We start from the raw sequence: 23,047 nt of genomic DNA on the forward strand, positions 1-23,047 counted from the left end.
CAGGGTGGTAGCCTGGTGGGGCAGGATAGGAAGGAGTGGGGTCGGGGGGGGGGGGGGGGAACAGGTTTTAACAAAGGGAATATAGACCACTTTGCAAGTTAGTAGCGGGCATTAGTGAAGAGGGTGCACTGGCGCTCATAGGTGTGAGGGGCCTGCTACATCACAGTTGCCTTACTTTACAAACTGTGGACGGGGTCTCATTTTCCCGGATAACATTAGGGCTGAGGACACCCTTGCTGCACGGATGGGGAGGGTCGCAGGGTGGTGGGAGGCTAATTTGTTTTTTCTGAAAAAGACAAAGAGCTTGTTTCAAGATTGGAATAACTGCTAAGCATGATGGGGACAAAAGGAAAGGCACAGGAGCCAGGCTATTTATCAATCAGGTTCACAGCTATCATTAGTGCACAAAGGGCAGTTGCACTGGGACCCACACATGAACACCCTACTACTATGGACACAGGTATTATTTGTGCTCCTCCACCCCGTGCTTTGCCCTACATCTTCCACTCCCCCAATCCTTGCCATCAATTTTTGAAGAGAGGCCCTCAATTTCAAAATAAACATGGACAAACCCAAAATCATTTGTTTTGCTTGGCCAGCCAGAAGGAGGCTACCTATAGTCTTAAAGCACTGCAACCTGGCTGCCTGTCTGCCTCATCTAGTCCACAAGGCAAAGCATCCACTCCAGGGAAGAGTGAGGGTGCACGCCACCAGAAGCATGGTAACAGCAGCTGCACTTCATGATGGAGGTCCTTGCAGGATATCTGACACGCAGCTACATGTAAAAGTAGGCACACCTTCAGCAGGCATTATTGCCTGGCTGTAAATGCAATCGCTGACTCAGCAGTGGGATATGCAGTTTTACCATACCCGTTTCAGTAAGAGGAGCGGGCTTCCCGCTCGGTTCAAATGTTTATGTACTGCTTGCTATTCTGCTTCAAACATGTGAATGTATGAAAGATTCAATACTGAGGAAGAAATTAGTTATTTACGTGTAGCTCCAGTTCTCCAACATTGGTATCTTACATAAATTCATATGCGACTCACCCACGTCCTAGGTCAGAGGCTCACTGATATGATGTGCACTCTTCACAACTGTGGTACAAAATCTGAGTAATAGTGGCCCCTAGGGGAAGTAGGAGAACTCGGCATTTACACTTCAATGGTAGAATTTCGGTTGTTTCAAACGAGATGGATGTGCAACAAAACAAACACTGTTGGTGAGACCTATGGCTATTTTGACACCCTTTTCTTTTAAAGTTAAATGGGGTTCTCAGCATGATGACAATGAATGAGTCAAGAAGGTGAATATATGAAAGAATCCAACGCTGGGGAAATGGAGATACCAGAAAGTAACTCATTTCCAATAAGGTGTCTTATTTTCCTTATGCAAATGATAGAACAAGGAGGAGACAGCCATATCTCATAAATTCACTTAAGAGCATTTACAGTAGACAAAGATAAAATGTATTAACTGTACCATAGTTGGGGGGGGGGGGGGGGGGGGGTTTAGACAGTAGGCATGCATACATATTTGATACCAGAGATACAACAGAAACAACCCATGTGATAGTTATTTTGCTTTGACTGCATCTTTAAAGATTTTATCTAAACAGACTATTACTTTGGGAAACATTATACTTCTAACAATGACAAATATGTTTTACAGGCCCGGTTAAACAAGCATAGGAGTGAGAAGTTCAGGTGTCCCAAGCTGCTTGTCCACCTACCATCCAGCTTCATGTGTTCAGGGCAGTAGTAATGTATGACAGCCAATAGAGCAGCACCGTCACTAGCATCTTTCATCAGGTCTTCGAGCAATGGGAAATATGGCAACTGCCGGTTGGATGGGTGATCTCGCCTGTATCGTACCTACAGAAGGAAACCACACTGTTCATTAAGCCAGCTACAGTTTAAACGCATTGTTGCACCCCAAGTCTGTTTTTTAGATTTTCCTTCACAGAGAAATTAAAAATTATTCTGTTTTACCTAAACGGGCCACAACAGTAATTACCAGGAACCACTTTCTTCGGGAATTCAGTTTAGTGAGCACAGCAGAAGAGAGATTTCTCAAGAAAACACAAGTTTGATGCAGATCATGTTCAGAAGAACTAAATCCGCTTTCATCATAGTAATGTTAACTAAAACACTACCTTTAATGTACACCGAGAGGTGCTAACTTCTTAACAGTCCTTGTCTACACAAACGTTAGGGCTGATTTTCTAATAGTCATAGTAAACTTGCATACTGCAGCTCAACAAATACACAATAACTCAAGGGCAAGTGCAATTATGAGGCAAGATGCATATTTTCTCTTCAACTACATAGACCCTAAAAGAAAATAACGGAAGATTAAACAATATTTGGGACAATATTTCTACTCTATAGAAGGGCAAAACAAATAGCTTCCATGAATAAAATAGACATTTGCGATATGGACTGAATGAGGTGGAGGTGTGGCAACTAAGAGGAAAAAGACCACGTGCCGTCAAAATGTGTTACAGGCGGTGTTGATTAAAAAAAACAAAAAATACCAAATAAATTACTTTAACGGAAATAGCTTTTGGGGTGGTTGATTCATTCAGAAGGTGGTCAGCTTTAAGCATGCTTAGAACCTCTGGGAAAGAAAACATTTGAGAGATAACGGTTGGTAGGGTCGGAAGGGCAATATGCAATTTACTTCGACATCCTGCCGATTTCCATTCTCAATTGCAACAGGAACAGAAAGAGAAGCAGAGAAGGCGCCTAAGGCCTAAGAAATAGTTTCTGCAAAACCTTCTTAGTAACAAGCCTCAAGGGCAGAATGCCTGCAAAATGACAGGAAGATGACATTTAACCCACCCAACATATGACGAATAGGCACAAGCCTGGTGGAATCCATGACAAGCATCTTCGCTTTAGTGGATAGACACCAGATCCGTTAGTCCTACTCAGGGTGTAGTGGTGGGAGCGCCATTGCTCTGTCAATGCCAGCATGTATCTCACACTAGACCTCAAAGTGCTTGGTGTCCTAAACTGATGATGTAAGCACACATCTCTTCATTTACGTGCAATTCGGTCAACATCTTGGAAGCAAGTGTGAGGTGAGCCTTCAACACCAGTTTGTTTCTATGCAATGCTGCACAATATTGTTTTCGAAGCTAAGTAATGCACACTTTTAAAAACTACAGTGATTAGAAATTAAGCCTCCCCCTTCCCTGAGAAGAATTTCATAATGTGGGTGGTAATGGATTTTAAAGGGTTTGTGCATTAGTCCCAGCTAGCCACAGCATGAATAAAAAAAGTCAAGAGGTGTATTAAAACCCATCAAATACCAACAGGGTGATGATGACTATGACTAAAGTTGGACCGGACAAGGACCATCGAATAAGTGCAGAGGTTAATGTTCTTTAGTAAAGGACTAAAATCCAAAAGCGGAGTAACTTCCTCTTTTATCATGCTCTAATGATGTCCATGTTCTTGGAGAGATTGGCGTGACTAAATGTGAGGTCCACTGGTGCTCAACTCAGTGGTGACTGAAAGAGGTGCTACACTAAGTCCCCTCCTCGAGTAGATGTGTTCCCTTTTAAAATGTTGAAAGCTGCACAGCTCCTGAATCGGACTGCGGTAAGTTGACCACCTACCAGATACTTTGCACAAAGAAGTTAATATCCTATAGAAACACCTACTCCAGAAACAAAGAACTGGTGCTTGAAAATTCAAAAATTTCTAATGCAAATCAAAATGTAATCAGGCCTTCTTGGGGGCAGCATCCATTATCAGGAAGAATATTCCTTCAGATGTGAGAAAGGCTAATCCTTCCATTGTCAAGAGACGAGTGAAATAACCCCTATTAAATATTCTGTTTCTACAAAATTAATTAATTAATTCTGTTTCACATCGGTGTCCTATGAAGCTCTTTCTTTTACTTCTACCTTCTAGGTTCGAGATAAAGGTCTTACTCGTCTCAACTGATGTACTCCACCATCACAGCAACAGGTCCATAAACTGTTCTATTTCCAAGACTCTCTGCCGGGTCTACATTATATGCATGGATATTGCAATAAAGTGCTGCACCTAAAACACATCTATTGGCCAACTTGCATCATTAAAACTAGTTTCAAGTTGAATACATAAGAATATATGTACATATATTCAAGCAATGCGATGCTCAGAATTTTAATTTCTCTGACATGGACGCCATGAGCTCTGCGCTACATAAAACTTCAATACACTAAAATAATAAAGCTGCAGTGGTCTAAGAATGACCGATCCAAAGAGAAGTACAAAAAGTCAAGTTTTTCTGTATTCCAATATACTGCTGCAACAGGATGAGGGCTCTCTGTACATGCAGGAACTAATCAAAAGCATGCACAAAAATTGCCTCGTAGAATTATAATCATATCATTACTCAACTTTCGCGACCTTCAGTTGAATAGATGGTACTGGAGAGACAGTGAAAACCGGCTCATTACTTTCCGTTGGGAGGGTTGGAGTTTGGGGCTCCAGACGCCCTCAGGCACTGTTGGAACTGCGCATAGACCGGTTTCTTTAACTGTAGGCTCCCACAGCAGGTTCGCTTTCAACAATCAATTAGGAAAAATTAATCTCTACAGTGTACAACACGATGTATGCTTAAAATCTATCTATGTACACTGCTGGCTTGTATGCTTTTCCGTGCACTCTGCTGCATCTATTTCGCTGAAGTTAGTGTCCCGGATATCAAAACAGGGACAGGGATATTCCACGTTGACTCAGCTGACCTCCCAACTTGTTAGAGCCAACTCCTGCTCTACCAATTAACTCATTCCTCATCTAACCACATCACCTACTCTGGCACTATAGCTACAGACACATCATCCTAAAGGCAGACAGTGGTTAGAGAGGTTTCTGCATGAAGAGCACAAGTTAAGACTTCACAAGAACCGAGATGACCAGCATACGTCATGGTTGTAGAGAGATGAGGATCTGATTTGGGTTAAAGAAATATCTTGTATACCAGTGATTGCCTTCTAGAAACACGTAAAAACACACAACAAAATCAACACTTCAAAATCAAGAAAACAACAAACGAGCAAGGTAAACTACTATGAAACAAGAAATGTTAAAGAATTCTGCCTTTGTACAGTTGTCTACAAGGTTTTCAGTTAATTTTATTTCTACAATTTAAAATGAACTTTAAACATAACGTGAGTAGTACAAATTCTACTACATTGCTGATATGGCAACAAATGGAGACACTGTCAAACTCTGTCATCACAAATTGTTAATTCCACTGTAATGGTACCGCTCTTCAACTGAGGACCTACATAGAAAAATGTCCAGTTTGAGATGCAGAATGGCTTGTTTATTCTGCTCTAGTCACTACTACCCAATGCTTCGGAACTTGGTGGCAATTCAAGCCTACTATTTTTGACCAAGAAATTTGTAAAATGTGGGGTCCATATAGCTGACATATTAAACTGACAAGAAAAGTTACTCAAATGTATTGCACAATTGAACATTGTGAACTGCTATGGCGCACAAATGTGTTTCTATTAAAAGAGAACAGACTCATAAGAGTGAATAGAGGCTTTAGAAGGTCACTGAACGCAAAGCCTAAGGAACTAATTGCAGGAGCATGCTTTATTCTGACACCTGACATTTATGAAAGAAATATACGGTGAACTATTATCATTTACTGGAGATTTGTAATGTCACACTTACGGCTCAAAGGCTAACTTGGATAACAAAAAGATAAATTAAGATAGTACACCAAGGAGGAAGAGAACTGATGAGTGAGGTATTGTAGTGTCAGGCTGTTTCACAGCCACACCAAAAGAACAAGTTACTTACCCTAGGTAATGATATTTCTGGTGGGGACTCCAAATGGAGATTCCTCACCTTGTGAATAATCTTCAGGTGTCAGACTGGACCTGGAAACTTTTAGAGCACTCCTACTGCACACCAGTAGGTGGTATTTTGAGCCTCTGTACTGATGTTGTTCCTCTCCAGAAGTGACGAACCGAGTCGCATGTAAGCACAATCCAGGTGGGTGGACGCCAGTTGCTTTCTAGGCTGTCCATGATGCCCTCAACACCAATCAGTAAATTGTTATGGCCAGATCTCTAGATTAGGACCTTTTTAGATGTAAACAGTTCCGTTCAGAGAAGGGGAGGGTCAGTTAGGAACCTACAGGTAAGATGGAGTATCAACCAGAAAGAATGTTACCAAGGTTTTCCACTTGCGACTGGGAAGGTAGTGGTGGGTGAGGCATGGTAGAAGGGAATGAAAGGGCATAATCCCAATGAACAATTTGAAGGACCCACTTGTCCGTGAGGATTGCCAGCCATCTTTGGAGGAAATATCAGATCCTGGCTCCGACAGGGTGGCTGTGTGCCGGAAAGGACACACTACAGCATTTTTGCAGTTGCGGCGGCTGCAGGGGATTGATGCGCACAGTGTCGCTGCTGTCCTCATTGTCAAAGCCACAGCCACTACGACAGAGGGGCTGAAAAGTCTGTTGAGCTGGAGGAGAAGTCTGGCATTGATGGAGGGTGAAACCTTTTCTGCCGTCACGGAGAGAGCGAAATTGTAGGTGGATTTGCTTTCAGAGAGCAGGAAGGCTTAAAGAACATTCTATGGCTCTACTCCGATTGAAACTCTCCAAGGTTGAGTCCACTTTGGCATCAAAAAGGTGACCTCCATCAAAGGGAATGTACATTAAAAATGCCTGGATGTTCCCGGAAAAGCCCACACACCTCATCCAGGCGTGGTGCCAAAGTGTCACACTGGTACCCATATCATGTCTCAGATAATCACTTGTGTCCCATTCTTCGCATATCACAAACTTTACCGCATGGTGACGAACCGGCATAGCCCAAGTTGGAGTTGCCCACTGCTTATCCAGAACAACTGGTGAAACTTCAGCCACCTTATCCCAAACTTCATGTGAGTAACAGCCGAAGAGACAGCTAGCATTTATGAATCTCAGATCTAGGCTCATAGAGGATAAAATTCTCTTTCCTAACATCACTGTTCTTTTGGAATCACGAATGGGGGCAGAGCGGTAGGGAACTTGGTATTGCGGCTGACCCTGATGGTGGACGCCTGTATCAGCAGAGTTTCTGGAGTTGGATGCCGTGTTAGAAAGGTAGGATCATCAGATGCAAGGCGATACTGACAGGCAACTTATCTTTAAATGTGCAGCCCTGAACAGGGCTTTGCCTAGGAGCCCAAAAGTGTGTCAAGTAAGTGCCTTGTTAAATGGTAACAGTGGGAGTCTGGCCACATTGTAGAAGATCCAAGAAAATATGTTAACTATTAACTTCTATGGTTGGCAATTGTAGATCTAACACTTCAGCTGCCCCTCTCATCACTTTAGCTTCAACTCTGGAGCAGAAGCCGGGGAGACCAAGCAAGGATCAGCCGAAATATCAAGCTCACAGGCATCCTAAAGCTCTTCATACTAGTTTTCTTTATTATTTCTTTATTCCTTATTATTTATTTATTTAGTTATTCTTTATCTTTACTGAGAAACAATCTTCCCAGTCATTACAGTTGTCGCTTTCACAAATCATGCCAAAAGGATTACGTAAAGTCTGGGCTCTATCGGGTGGGAAGTTCATGGTATCAGAGAGATTGCGCATTGGTGGGCGCTGGGCACAACTTTGTTCAAGGTTGTAAAAGCTTCTATCTGAAGTAATCTCCTGAGTCGGTTCTAAACCCAAAATATGTGGAACAGGTACAGACTGCTGAAGTCAGACTGAAAGCCCCTGGGGCCCAAAGGCGCACCAAAGGGAACCATTAGATTGCTGAAAATGGACAGAATAGCCTCCCCGAAAGTTTCTACTAGCTGAGAAGTCGCCGGCGGACCTGGGAATTCAGGATGTGGCAGAACAAGATACGTAACCTGCTCGAATGGGAATAAGAAGCTAGACTTAGAGGCACCGTGACGTCCTTGTGTTCTCCCTGGAGTTCAAGGGTGGAAGGAAAGAGTCACTTTTATGCTTGGATTTTTTGGGTTTTCGTTTCGACTTACCCGAAGACTCAGACTGCTACAACGACCTACCACAGAAACTGGACCTTCATTTTGACTTCAATCAATCATGGCACAGTCTTCTTGTGTTTGTCAACAGAGTTTCGCATTGCATTTCTGTATAGACTTCGGATTTATCGGGTTTAGTTGCCACAGGTCTTGGAGGAGTATTCTTACCCCATAAACCACAAACAGGCTTTGAGAGGGTCCATTATAGACATCGGTTTGTGACAGACGCTGCGCAATTTTAATCCTGTGGTGTATGGGGTTGACACTTTACTATCACTCTGGATAAAATATTTGGCAAAAAATCTGGTCAAAGACAAAGGAGAAGATCTGCATCTAAAGGCACAGAAAGAAAGGAATTGACATCAGTCTGCTTGGGTGACACTTATACATGGCTCTTCTTGTCACTTCTGAAGCAGAACGGCATTGGCGTGGAGTTGCAAGACACCACCTAGCAGCACACACTTTGCCTCAAATTGTAAAGCGCTCGGATATCCTTCGGGATCAAGTTCGCGCTATATAAAACTTTATAAATAAAAATAACTGCTTTCAAGTTTCCCGATTCAGTCCGATGACTAGAGAGCATTTACAAGGTGAGGGAATCTGCAGTTAGAAGTGTCCATCAGTATGGTAATTCATTAACTTTTACTCCAAAATAAAAGGTTCCAACACAACCTGCATGCTCCTGTTTACAAATCAATCGAAGGTAGAATTACAAAAAGGTGCAATTTACAGTCCTGAAGTAAACAACGTAATATAAGTGTTGAGAACTAAACGTCTATAAAGGGATACAAGAGAGTAAAAGGCTCAAAGGAATAAACTACAAGTAAGGAAATATTTTAACAAGAGATGCAACTCAAATTTTTCTGGATCTTAAACTTTCTTTTTAACATGTGGTATTCTTATATGATTTATTGAATGCAATGTGTATGTCAAATATAGTAAGCAAATTCTGGTACCATTAGTGCTTATGAATCATAACTACCAAGATATTAATTGCTTTTATATAGAGGATGGCACGTTCAAAATCCACAAATCAATTCATGTTTAACAAATACATGGTATTTATTCTTTTTCCTCTACTCTGCTTTAATAATAGTCTTGAAATTCCATTTGTGCTCTACAGCTATATTGTAGTGATAGAAATCTCCTACATGATGAGTACATAAATATTAATGTATCAAACAACTCAACAGGCCTTTATTTAACATGTTCAACTGATTGCAACTTGTGTTTCACTAAAGGGTGTTCTTTTACTATAGAAATGCCTTTAGTTTAGAGTTTGATCCTCGCATGCAAATCGGCCTAAGCCCAAAAGTACCTTGGTTAAACTGTTTTGGTAAAGCAATCTTAAGTTCTTCATATGTTGGAGTAAATGGTATTCACCACAGTTATAGTAAGAGTACAAGTTATTGGCATGCATTTGTCACTTTTAAATTCAATCTTAATTTGTACTTGGGAATTGACAAAAACATGCAAAAGGATTCAACAAAAAGGGAGAAACGGCCTTAATAGCAGCCTTAAAAATACTTGAAACTGAAAAGCACAACGATAAAGCACACAGCAGGAAAAGAAGCACTAGGCAAATTATCTAGACAACATGAGTGAAAACTTATCAGTAATGGTTTGTAAGCTTTCATATAATCAATAGCAACGCCATCGATTGTCGTCCTAGATCTACAACACATTTTAATAAATTGGTTACTTACGGGGCTCTCTCTCACCAATGCAAGGGTCAAATCTTTGCCTTCAAAGGAAGACAGTGTAGCCCCACACCACTTCCCCCACCCCGCCCCTTCAGCATTTTGATCCACAGTACATTACTGTATGTCATTTTATTAGTTATGGAAATGTTACAATGGTAACACATTTGAAGCCATGTGTATCTACCTGGAATACACATACTACTCAATAGGCTGAAAAAATACTTTTTCAACTCAGGTCAAACTACAAAACTCAGTTTTGCAATAGTTTTTTTTAAATGTTGCTAAATTGTTTGGTTCTCGCACAACAGCAGTTTTCCAAATTAGTATTACATTTACATGTTGTTATACAAATAGGCCAGGTTGTAGAGAACCGATTAAGGTAGGAATAATGTGATAGAGGATTTTTTGGCAGAGCCTGGTAAAAAGCACTTGCAGTACGTTTTGCCAATCCTGCACTTATCTATGTACTGTAATGTGAATCATACTGTACTACACAGGCATATTCCACTGGTGCCAGCATGCAGTGAGCTAGGGCATGCATCACATCGGGCTTACACGAAAACAGAAAACAACAAAACACAAATGATGGTGAATAGACATGCCACGCAACAAGCTATATGGCGCACAAGGTCCAACATCTACTATGCAATGCAAAGGTGAAATCATGAGCGCTAGTCATACTAGGATGATCTGCATAGTATGCTTAGCTGCACAGACACATTATGTATTGGAGAATCAGGCAGGGGCATAGACTGATAAGAGAAATTAAATTAAGTGACGAGCCAATTTAATGAAAAGAAAAACTATCCAAACTTTAACTGATTAACTGGTATAACCTTCGCAATATCAGAAACGATATCGGCTGAAAAAGGTTCCCCAAAAAGGTTTAAGAATTAGACTCAGGTTATATTCTATTTACTGATAACAGACCTGAATGCCACACTTTGCGTTTCCAATATTTTTCAGTTCTAGGTTAAACGTGGCAGTTTTGTTTTGCACAGATGTTAGAATTTCATGGAAGCAAACTCAAGAATAAAAAAGCACCATGGGTTTGTGGATGATAATTTGTGTGAATATCCAACAATTAACTTACAGGTACTAATTTCCAATACCACTTGGAAGGAGACTGTTAAGAAAGCAAGGGAAGGAAGTTAAGCAAAGGAAATGGAGAACAGCAAGTTATAAGCAGAGGCGTCGCTGGCCTGAAACTACTGTCAAAAGTTGTTCCAACTGTTTGATGAATCAGAGCAAACAAACCAGTTAGTTTAACATTCCAAATATCGCACTGATGCTCATAAAGTGTAAAATGTTAGTCATGCACAGTTCCAATGTCAAACATTGAATCAACACAATTAAATCGATTTTCTAAACAGAAGAAAAAAAAATCAATGAGCAATCATGGTCTACAATTTGGAGTTCAAAATGTATTTTTGTTCTTTAGTTTATTTAACAAAGTTTAGCACCCGTTTCTATTACGCAACCCAGATTGCTTATCCAAGTTAGAGACCAGGGGCAAATACAATCACATCTGCAAAGACAGACAAACAAGACACACAAAAACAACGTTATCCTGGCAATGTGGCCGTGGGTCAGTAGTGGAATCCTCTTCCCTTGCCACAAGTTAAACGTCTCATCTAGCAGCAGAGCATTCTTCGCACCACTGGCTAGCTTGTGTCAGTCAAGGTGCAGGTGAAGGGCAGCTGTGAGGCCACATAACCAGAACCATTAATCCATTCTTGCAGGTCAATACTCTCTGAACTGGAGGAAGGGTCAGCCATAAGATGTACTGGGGCACCGACTGACATTTTGATTATACAAATCTAACCCGCTGGGACAGTCAGTACATTCTGAAAAATTCTGCCCCAGTGTATAAAAGACAAGGATTCAAACCTTCGACTTTTTCAGAATCACCTGGACACCTGTCAAAGGACAGATCAGTTCCACGGTATCGAATGAGTTTGCCTACAAAAGGAATTAAGAAGTGCACACAGCCGACCTAAAGATCTTGGCAATCAGTACATTTTTCTGTAAAACTACAACTGGTTTCCAGAGGAATGAGCAAGAAACCTGTGTGGAACAGCATTTCATAATCGGTCAAACAAAAATTGCTGAACAAAAAGTAAAAATAACCTTGGAAGACACTTTATTGGGGGATATTAGTTCCATGTGAGACAATACTTTCACATCTTCTGAAAGACTGGTTTCTGTTTAATTAAAACTACATGGGCCTGGGAACATGAAGCAACTTTTTTCAATTGAAGGGCCATGAAGCCTTGGATGAAAACTAGGGTCACAAATTGACTGGTTCAAAAGAAAATCTGAAACTCTACAGTAAAGCAAAAAGTATTGAGAATTATTTTTGCTAGGAGGGCAGTTAATGATTAATTTCCTGGAAGAGAATGGAGCAGCAACATCTCTATTTAACGTTATAGCTACTATGACGCCTCTCTTTCAGGAAAAAAGTAATAATAAGAGATGGTCATGGTCTCGAAAGGCATATGCATGAAGAAAACTCTCACTACAAGGAGGAGGGAATACGTATCCTTTTTATTCATTCCAGGTTATCAAATTACCTGCTTATAAGAAATATAACCTGTAGAGTATTTTAATCACACTGGTGGAATTTTACAAACTGCAAGATTCCACATTTCAGATACAGAAAAAAATAATGCAAACCAGATTAGTATGAATTATTTGTGAACATATCAATTTAATGAATTTTTCAATCATTCTGTATATACACATCACTACTGATGATCTGAAAACCAAACATCCGTGCTGGTATATTTCTTTCTTGCAACTTTCTACTTTCATTAATTTTTGGTCACATCTTTGTAAAATAGCAGGGAGCAAATGTCTCCATTTTCATGTAATCTACTCGTTATCCAGGACTAGAGCCAAGTAAAATAAACTGAAATATTAATGTTTGGATAAACTAGCTTTTCGGGAAACTCTACTTCGACAATGGCTGAGATGGGAGAGTGAAGGCTTTTCTCTTATTATGATGCCACCAATCTTATTGGAAGTCTAGCACTGTGTTTCACTATAGGCAAAGCAGATACTTTTTGTGCTAAACATGCCAGGGCAAAGCAGTGCTCAAGTTCAGTAACTTACTGCTTGATCTAAACTTTTGGAACTGAAATTTCATTTGCAATGTATCTTCCAGATAATGACCAGCAAGCACATATGCAAGAATCAAGTACAGGACGCTTGGATGTTTTACTTGAATGTAAAATGGTCTATTTGAGGACAGTGTTCTAGTTAATTTACTTCAAAGGAGTCGCCAGAAGACCACAGTACACCAGAAGTATTCTGCTTTAGGAAGGTTTCTTTCCAGATAAGGACAATCTACAGAAGACAAAGCGTCTGGTTCCTGTGAATCACTATAGGTGAGCATTAATGCGTCCAAATAGGGAAAGAAGCTATTGCTTATATCAAAACACAGCTTTAATCTGTGCATCAACACTACATTCTTGAAGCTACAACCTTCAGGCTGAGAGTAATAACAACCCTAAAACAATACTCCAAGGAGCTTCGTTATGAAAACCTGTGGGGTATTTAGAAAAGGTGGAGCAAAATGGTAGTCAAAGTAAAGTAAGAACTAAAAATATACAGCCCAATAAAAAGGATTTGGTTGAGAACCCTGATCTAATGCAGTCCAAAGCGAAATGGATACATATTGCTAACGTTCTGTTATGCATCCTGAAGCTGTTGCAGGACAAGACATTGAGTAGGTTAACTTCACATAAAAGTGGCTACTGCAGAGTTAAGATTAAAACCTTGAATTGTCACACACAAAGCTATGTGCTGGTCCCATCACTGCTTGATCATAACCAAGCGGATATACCATGTACATTAGCAAAGGCACAGGAGTATGCACGTGATTCAGTTTCTTTAAGTGTTTTATTACGTATTCAAATGATTAATTAGAGCCCACTGTTAAAAAGAAATATGGGGCCTGGCTGCAAGTCGACCATTTTTCCTGCAAATTGCAGCATTTTCACACTTTTAAAGTAGCAACACGCCATCCTGACTGCTCCAGGCAGGTGTGCATCCTGACTACAATACTGGGATGCCTGGCTTCACCTTGGGGGTGCCCAGGAGGGGCAGCTCACAGGGAGCGCCAGGAAGGGTTCCACAGCGTTATACAGTGCCGGGACGCACCGTTGGGGCAGCTGTGCGCTTTACAAAATACAAAATACAATACATCTATCGCTGGCACAGAATACCGAGGACAAAATATTGAATTCGAAATATCAACAGGTATATAGGGATTTCTACACCCAACTCCTCATATATGTACCTTGGCGATAAATACATTTTCAAGGTACACAGAAGTGCAATTAGGAGTAAATTTATACTTCCCTATTTGCACTTACCTTTCGATCTTTTGTTCTTAGATATTCTGTCCACAATATGCTTGTAGGTTCATATTCAGCTGCACAACCCTTCTTGCAAAAGCAACATGGGAGGCTCGTCGGACTTAAACTCTGATGGGGAGCCTTGGGCAGTGAAAATGGGTGGAATGGTTCTCTAAGCTGTGAATGGTTGCTTCCAACTTACCGCCTCGGAGGCTTGCAAATGACACCTGAACTGGCGAGTGTCTACAGTAGATATAGCATGTGCATGAGTGGGACTGTCAATTTGTCAAGCCAACATATCCCATACACTATCAAGCTGTTCTGTCGAAACAGCCTCTAATTGTTCTTTGTATCTGCAAGGCCCACAGGAGAGAGATGTCCCTCTGGGCCCAACAGGTTTATACAACTTATAGCACGACTTTGGATTTTAAAGAAGGGTTTCTAGTTTTCGAATGGGATTGACTATGGCTGGGGGGAAATGAAATGTACTACATTTGGTGTTCTGCTGTGTAGTGACTAGATCACCTCTGGTTTATTGAAAATAGCTTCTTAAATATTTGACAGATGTATGGGAGTTAAATTAACGATATGCCTGAGGTGTCACAGGAAACTATCAGACTTCTCTTCTGGAATGTGACAGCCCAAAATAATCTAAATAAGTAAACATTTGCACTCTTAACTCAAGAGGTACAAATTAGACCTCACTATGCTCTAGGCTCATGAGAAAGGAAACAAATATGCTACTAAAGAGGCTCCCTGAGATTTCATGCATACTAGTTAAAAAATCGACAGACTTCAGGCACACCTGATTTTGCAGTGACCCAGAAAGTAAATTCTTGCTAGTGCAGAGAACCCATCTGTAATTCATCCCTAAATCTATTTAATGTTTATTGGTTGAATTATGATGCCCAAGAGATATTTGATAACTTTATTCACAAGTGCCGGGAGCTACATTCTACTGGTGGGGTGGGGATTTTAACTTAGTCGCTGACCCATCTCTGGATAGAATATGAGTGACTGGTAGATACTCAGGTGTGGCCTTAGTCTGTTTGGCTTTCTATAGGGGCGCACAGGAAAGAAGACCAAGAAAAACCGTCAATTTTGAGTGTATAAAAAAGTTCTTTATTTGGTATTATTCATTCTTTTAAAAGCAGTCACCGTGCAATTTGCAACAAAATCAGCCAACGCGTTTCACTCCCTACCAAGGAGTTTCTTCAGGGCGAGTAATGTTTACACCGGTAGCACGCGCCCAGATCCTCCAGAGTCGTGAAAAGAGTTTTTTCTCGTGATGGTTAGAATTCCTAATTGTCTTGTTGATTCGGTAGTTCCGAATACAGGTGTTTTATTTTCACCCCGAATTGTTCGTGGACCTTAAACAGAACCTCACAATAAAGTTGTGGGGGATCCCCTAATGGCGACGTATCACGCTCCGGTGCTTAAGATTCTGGTGAAGGAAGCCGTATCCATTCCTTCTCCCACAGTCAGGTGTTGGTTCAAAAATTGTGAACATAGAAAAGTTTCCTCGTCCGCATCAAAACAACGGCATGGACGGTCCCAAGATGTGGCCTTAGTCTCCCTGCTCTAGTCCATGGAAGAAATACATTGTGTGGCCTTATGAAGAATTTGAAAAAAAGAAGAGAGAAAATATATTCTATTCTGCAATACAAGATTCTACGTCAGGATCGGAGGCAAAGATTATGCTTTAATTTCCTTCTTATTATTTTCACAGCAGCTATTTAACAACAAACAAAAAATTACCATTTTCAGAAGCACTAAGGAACAGAACAGCAGCAGCCAATCAGCTGCCATCCAGATCAACTCACTTGTTTATGTTGTAATTCCCTCTTTCGTTGCACGAGTCATGCCACTGCACGGTCTTCATGGATCCAACAGAATTGAAACTTTCTGCTACGACAGCTAGGACATTTTTCATTCCAATTCTAGAATGGATTTCTGGTGATTGGCTTGATCCATTGCCATATATTTCACAGATGTGCAAATGTTTTGGACTACTTACCGGTTCTTCTAGACACAGCTTTTCCAAATGATTGTCACTCTGATAAGCTCTGAGAGAGGTGGTGTTCCAGAGTGAAGTAGGACAAGACCCTATTGAATTCTTTTTAAAAAAATGTTGTCTTAGTTCAACAATTTGCCACCTTATGCAAATCTTTTAAGGCAGTGATTATTATTTTTTGACTTCCGTGGACCTCAAGTGAATCACTACTGTAAGCCGGGGAATCCAGTTTAAGCCATTTCTACAATGTGAAATTCAAACCAGTTTTCAAAGATATAGAAATAAGTACGGTTTACTGGTTTCACTTTGTACAATTCATCCAATAAATGGGTATCTACTGGTCTTTCCGTTTGTTGAGGCTCAGTTTTCACCTCAGTGCACTTTTCGAAATACAGCGCAAACTCGCCCCGAAGCTAACTGGAGTGTTTTACATAAGCACCAATTAGATTACTCAAGATCAGACGCGTTGTTTCTAGGGATAAGGAGCTGAAGTTATTTGTCCAGAATCACAGGATGTTTAGCCGATGCAGATTCGAATCTGGTTCCCCAGTTACACATTCAGCAGCTTTACTCATAAGGCCATATCCTGGGTAGAAGAAGGCAGGCAGAAGCCACATGAAAGGTTGGCTCGTTATCAGCTCGAGGTTCCAAAAGAACCTTGAGCTGAGTCAGAGCCAGCCTTCAGGCTCGAGCTTTCAGTGGCTCACCCACTTCTACTCCCTAAAGAGCCTGGAGCAGAAAAATGCTGGGACGATCTATGCTCGGCTGCTGGAATACAGAGAAGCTGAAGACAGAAAGATAGCCTGTCTGGAACACTATGTCAGAGCTAAGCAACACAGTGAGCAAGAGTGGCACAGCCACACCCTTAGCCAGGTTTGTCAACAAACGCAACAATTCTTGCATCACTGATTGCAGAGTGGGGGATCAATCAAAATGTATTCCTGGGAGAGCTATGACCTTTAATCTGCATAATATGTTTGCTATTCTACAGCAGCTCTCTCAAGACTTAGCAGCTGTTATTCTTTATGTTGAATTCACTAGCATGGACCCTTACAGTGACTATATTTTTAAGTTGTAGGTGTTGGGCAATATCTGCTGTGACTGACTAAATTAGAAGATCACTTATACCCAGGATAAGTAAGTAAGTAACATCTTTATTTGCATGATTAATTAAAACCATAGCAATAATGAGAACAGTTAATCAATAGCTCAGAATAGTCGACCATGACTGAAGACGAAAATGTATAGTTCGGTTTTGTTCCCATGTTTAAAATGAAATGGTGCTCTGTGTGCAAAAATCACGCGGCTAAGACTGTAAAAGATAGTTTGCCAAAAGTAAAACATGATTTTAGCAGTTAAAAATTGTTAAAATAAAGGCACCATACGACCATTAAATTCAGTATGGGCAACGGGCCGATGTGCAAAGTCAGCAAAATATAAACCAATTCTACAAATAACACGAGCAGAAACAGTCAAAATATATCAGAGGTAAAATCGTTTCTTAGCAGCTAAAATTAATGAGATTAAGAGACCGGGAGACAATAAGATTCTGTATGAGCTACAAAAACCAATGTGCAAAGTCAACAGCGTTTAGACTCTTACTACAGATGGCAGGGCCTGGTATGCAAAAACAAGCTGTTTGTAAGGTCAAATTGAATGTGCAAATTTAGCAAATAACTGAGGAACTCCTATAGCCTGTAGGTCATTATCTTTTCCAATTTATTTTCGCATCCTGTAGTTTCAATGCGTGACCAAATAAAAAATGTACATGATCATCAATAGCTCTGTGATCTATTCAGCAAATGATTGTTGCTGGTGTTTAGTTTCTTTAAAGCAGTGCTCAGGAATCGTACAAGACGGCAGGCTAACTGAACATCTCTGCCAGCAAAGCATGCTTCACTGCCTGCAAGTTCTTATTCCTTGGCATTGAAGAGAGGCTTTAGCGGAAGTGTGTGTTCGTATAGAAGTTTTTCCACATATGCACAGCAGATGTATCATGTCCTCTTTTGCTGCCTCGCATAGGTGGCAACTGAAGGTTGCCAGTGGGTGCTTCCATAGTGGTAAATGCAGCAGAGATGGGAGGATATCAAGTCGGTGCCGAAGATATTTCTTTAATTGCTCTAGAGAGGCTGCACCTAGATAAGATTGTGGAACTGCCCAGGGATAGCTGTGCTGAGTGAACCATCAGCGTGCCCTTCCCAACAGCATTGCTTTGTCCTCTGCTAAAGAAACCCTTTTGACAGTTTTGTTGACAAGCTGTTTGAAGCTGTTGTATGTCCCCGTGGCTTCCCAGAGATCTTGTAGGCCCAGTTCATCTATTGACTCTTGCAAGTAGGATTTGTTTGCACTGCGGTTTTTAAACAACCGTTCTTTCCATAAGAGAGCATTTAATGTACCGGGCTCTGCTCTCTTGATCTTAAACCAGCTCTTGATATAAGCGCCTCTGCGTGCGAGTTGTTGGACATGCATACTGAATTTCAATTTTACTTGAGCCAGTGAGGTATATATTGGTGAGTTAAAAATAATTCTCAGAGCTCTGCTTACCGTTCTATCCAGCGTGCTGGTATTCCTACTCATCATGCATCCACCACCATAGGTGATAGTTGGAATGAGCTTTGTCTGTATCGCCTGGATGAGTGGAGGGAAACTTGGTCCAGCGAATCTGTTTTTGAGATTGTTTTAGTGTTACTGATATTGTAATTCCTTTTCTGTTTAATGCTCTCTTTGTGAGCCGTGAGTGTGCACTTGGCAGTCTAGGATTACCACCATATATTTATATTTGTTTACTATTTCTAGCCGTTGTACTGCCAAATGGCAGTAATATGAAAACAAGTTACTTACCTGTAACTTTGGTTCTCAAGTATTGGAAACTTTCATAACTTCCCATGCTTGTATCATTCCCCGTTGTCGGAATGGGAGTCCCCGGTATCTATAAAATAGCAATAGAAACCATCACTAAAACAGAACCTAGGCCTAGGCTCATTCCTGCTTTGCGACCTATCCACCTCTTTTTGTAACAGAGACCAAAAAAAATGAGCGACCAATCAGATTGGCCTCACCCCTTAGAACCCTCCTGAAAGAGGTTCAGAACCTCAGATTTTCATAGCCGTTGTGTAACCAAACCACTGAAGATGAAAGAGGCTGAGCTTTCCCAGGGGAGGCGGGTGAGTCGCATGGGAATCTATGAAAGTTTCCAACACTGGAGAATCAAAGTTACAGGTAAGCAACTTTTCTTACTCCAGTATTGGAACTTTTACAGATTCCTATGCTTGTATCAGAGTAGCTAGCAGTTATCCGCACATTTTTGGAACCATGAGTAATATCAAACTAGGAACAAAGTCATAGTAAAAAATATATTATAAAGACATTATCAACGGTCACCTACTTAGAAACTTCAGAAAACAAACACATGCGGTTCAAAAATGTGCAAGAGCTGAGAAAACAGTAACATGGAAGGAGGGATGAAAGGGAAAGCTCACCACTGCTGAAAGAGGTTCCTTAGGACTGCTTAGCCGACCACTGTGTCACTCTGCGTTGCCGCATCCAGGCAGTAATGTCTTGTAAACGTATGTGTACTGCTCCAGGTCGCTGCACGGCAGATCTCCCGGATAGGAACACCAGCAAAGAGGGCTGTAGAAGAAGACATCGCCCTCGTGGAATGAGCACGGACTCTACCTTCCAGGGGCTTGCCCACTGCCTTGTAACAATATTGGATAGCATTGGGAATCCAACGCACGATCCCCAGTTTGGACAGGGGAAAACCCTTACAAGGGACGCTGAAAGACACAAATATTTGAGAAGACTTTCTGAAGTCTTTACTTTATTGTAGATAGAACTTTAAGCACCTCTGAATGTCCAGAGAGTGAAGTGCTTTCTCTGCCGGAGTAGCTGGTTGAGGGAAAAGTCTTAAGAATTACCGGCTCATTCAAATGAAAGTCCGAAGGAACTTTAGGTATGAATTTTGGGTTAGTACGTAGAATCACCGTTTCTCTTTTGAATTGGACAAAGGGTTCCTGAATGGTGAGAGCCTGCAATTCACCCACACGCCTAGCTGAAGTCAAAGCTAGAAGAAGTGCTACCTTCCAGGAGAGGAATTTCAGCTCTGCCTTGTGAATAGGTTCAAAAGGAGGCTTCATAAGCTGGGCGAGAACCAAGTTCAGATGCCATTTTCACCTTTATTGGAAGAGTCAGACAGTCCCGCTTTTGCTAATGATAGAATATATGGAAGAGCTTCATGTGGCTTTGATGTAAAAGGATGGAGGCCGTTGTGCAGAAATGCTTCCAATTCAATCTGTAAGTCTTATTTGTACTGAGAAAGCACCTCTTTACATTCTGCTGAGAGATTCAGCCCAAGAAATTCTCGCTGCTCAGGAGCCATGCAGAGAGCTGTAGAGACTGAGGATCCGGATGCCAGACTTGGCCCTGGGCATCAACAGAGGGAAGGAATCAGCTGCAAAGGAAGAGGAAGGTCCAGGGAGAGAAGGTGAAGTTCTGTGAACCAAAACTGTCTGGGCCATGCCGGAGCTATCAGAATCATCCTGCACGGTTCTGCTTTGAGCTTCCATAGAATTCTGGGGATCAGAGGAATGGGGGGAAAAGCCCAAACAAATGTGCCTGACCAGGCCATCAAAAGCGCATTCCCCAACGATCCTGGATGGTGAATCCTGCTTGCATAAAATAGAATGGCATGTCTTGTTCTCCAGAGTGGCAAAGAGATCTATGGAAGGTGTGCCCCATCTGTGAAAAACCCTTCTGTAGAGTGAAGTTGTCCAGTTCCCATTCGTGGCTGACCGACTTCAGTCTGCTGAGCATGTCTGCTGCTTTGTTGAGGACACCTGGAAGATGTTCCGCTCGGAGTGATACCCCTTGTTAAATTGCCCACTCCCACATTGATTTGGCTTCTTGCGACAACAGTCAAGATATGGTGCCTCCTTCTTTGTTTATATAATGTATGGCCGTTGTGATGTCCCTACGTAGAAGGACTGTAGACTATTGTATTCGTGGAAGAAAGGCCTGCAAGGCTAGGCGAATCGCCCTGAGCTCTAGCAGATTGATAGGCAACAGCTGATGCTGAGGCCGCCACCGGCCACTTACATGAAGGTCTTGCAACACTGCTCCCCAGTCTTCGAGAGAGGCGTCCATAGTTATGTGTGGAGCCGGAGCTAGCTTGAAAGAGACCCTGAGAAATGTTTTCTTTGTTCATCCACCATGATGCAGCGTCTCTCATGGCCTCAGTAACTGAGATCTTATCATCGAAGGATCCGTCGACTTGGCGCTACTGCAAGTCTAACTCTTCCCGGAGTGGACGCTTTCTTAATCTGCAATGAGAAATCAGGGGTATGCATGAGGAGATGGACTCCGGCGGGGACTTTTAGAGGCGAACTAAAAGTGAACTTTTTAACAATCGGGAAGCCATGGACATTAGCTTCTCTTGCCTCTCCAAGGTCGGGTAAGCCTTGTTTACTGATGTGTTAAGAATGGCCCCCAGAAATATGGCTGTCCTTGAAGGACGCCTGCCCTCTTTATCTGGAGGAGTGGTAAGGGGAGCTGAAGGATTTCGACATTTCCTCTGGGCGGCTTGCGAGATGTCTGAGTCCAGTCTAGGCTGGCTGATCAAACTGCCTGGGCTATCCTCCGGAGCCTTATATTTTTTCTCCATGGGAGGTAGAACTGGAATGATCTTGGCTGGATTTTTCATCACGTTTAAGCCTTCATCCCCAAACATGGCCCACAATTGGAATTAACCATACCAATTTCTTATAAGGTTCCTTAAAGTCATAAAGGAAGCACTCCGATTCCACCTTGTTCATGGGCAGGTCGAACCATTTGGTGGCTCTCGTCATTAAGTTATGGAAACCCCCTATATCTACAGGGGGAAATACACAGGTGCCGGAGCAGGAAAAGCTGGATCTGGAATAACAATCATCCCACTCCGCATCTGGTCGTCAGAGGTGTCATCTTGGACAGTAGGAGTAACAGTTGGAAAATCCTGCGCTTCCAGCATTGGCTGAGGCTGTGGTACGTGTGTGGCCACGGGACGAGCAGGAGGAATAGTAGTAACCGGCACTCCTACTGGAACAGGAGGCTGTGTTGCAAATCTTTTCCTGTACTCCAAGAGCATAGCTTGTAAGCCTGTCAGTAAGGAATAGGGCATTTGGACAATCTCCTGATGATAGTCTTGTTGATATTGAGAGGTAGGACCATACTCTTCAAAATCCTCATACTCACCTTCGGAATCAGTCTCCTGGCATTTTACGTGAAGCTGAGAAGGAGGTCCTTTCTCCTCGTCTGATTCCTCTTCTTCTAGGAGAAGTGCAAGAGGTAAAGGAGTCATCCTCCTTGGCGAAGTCATCTCAGGTGTGATTTGATGTTTTTTGAGCAAGATCGACATTTTTTCAACCATCCACAACGGGACCGTCTAAGACTAAGAAAGAATCGCCGTCGTTACAGCTGTTGTCGACGTTGTTGGCGTCTTCACACTCGTCGTCGACATCTTCATCAACACCATCGTCGACAATACAAATACCATCGGCGTTGAACTAGTAGACACAGAGCCCTGTGCCAGTATTGGTGACGAGGAAACCACCGTCGACGAGCCCTTCGACGGAGTGAAAGATGAAGATGACTGTACCTTTGAAGTTTGTCGACGGAATCGATGACTCCGTCGACGAGTGAGTCTTTTTTGATGATTTTACCTCAGAAGTCAACGATGATGGCTTTCTGAAGGTCTTTGAAGCCGCAGGAGGTGACGTTAGAGGAACAGAACTGGATTTCCTCTCAAGACTTATGTAGTAAGGATCTGAAGACCACAGGTGAACCACAACTGGTTTAATGCAGGAAAGCAGAAGCTAACATCCTCGACACAAGCTGGCCAGGCACAAACTGTCTCCACCTAGAACACTAGGAAGAGGCAGAGCCATCTACATTCTGGAATGCATGACACAGGTAAGAATTACAGTAAGGC

General features: G+C 41.9%; 1 protein-coding gene across 2 annotated transcripts in view; it reads right to left on the bottom strand.

Moving 5' to 3' along the window:
• CAMSAP1 (calmodulin regulated spectrin associated protein 1) overlaps positions 1-23,047 on the bottom strand; it is a 542,816-nt gene that overhangs the window by 194,162 nt on the left and 325,607 nt on the right. The window contains exons 6-7 of one of the 2 annotated variants that reach the window (XM_086921000.1): positions 10,802-10,834; positions 1,731-1,872 (exon numbers count right to left, since the gene is read on the bottom strand). In XM_086921000.1, the coding sequence (XP_086777126.1) occupies positions 1,731-1,872; positions 10,802-10,834 (175 nt within the window). The remainder of the gene's footprint in view (positions 1-1,730; positions 1,873-10,801; positions 10,835-23,047) is intronic. The other variant, XM_086921001.1, reaches the window with a different exon arrangement.

Source organism: Lissotriton vulgaris, chromosome 5 (genome assembly GCF_964263255.1).
Source record: "Lissotriton vulgaris chromosome 5, aLisVul1.2, whole genome shotgun sequence".
Lineage (NCBI taxonomy): Eukaryota > Metazoa > Chordata > Amphibia > Caudata > Salamandridae > Lissotriton > Lissotriton vulgaris.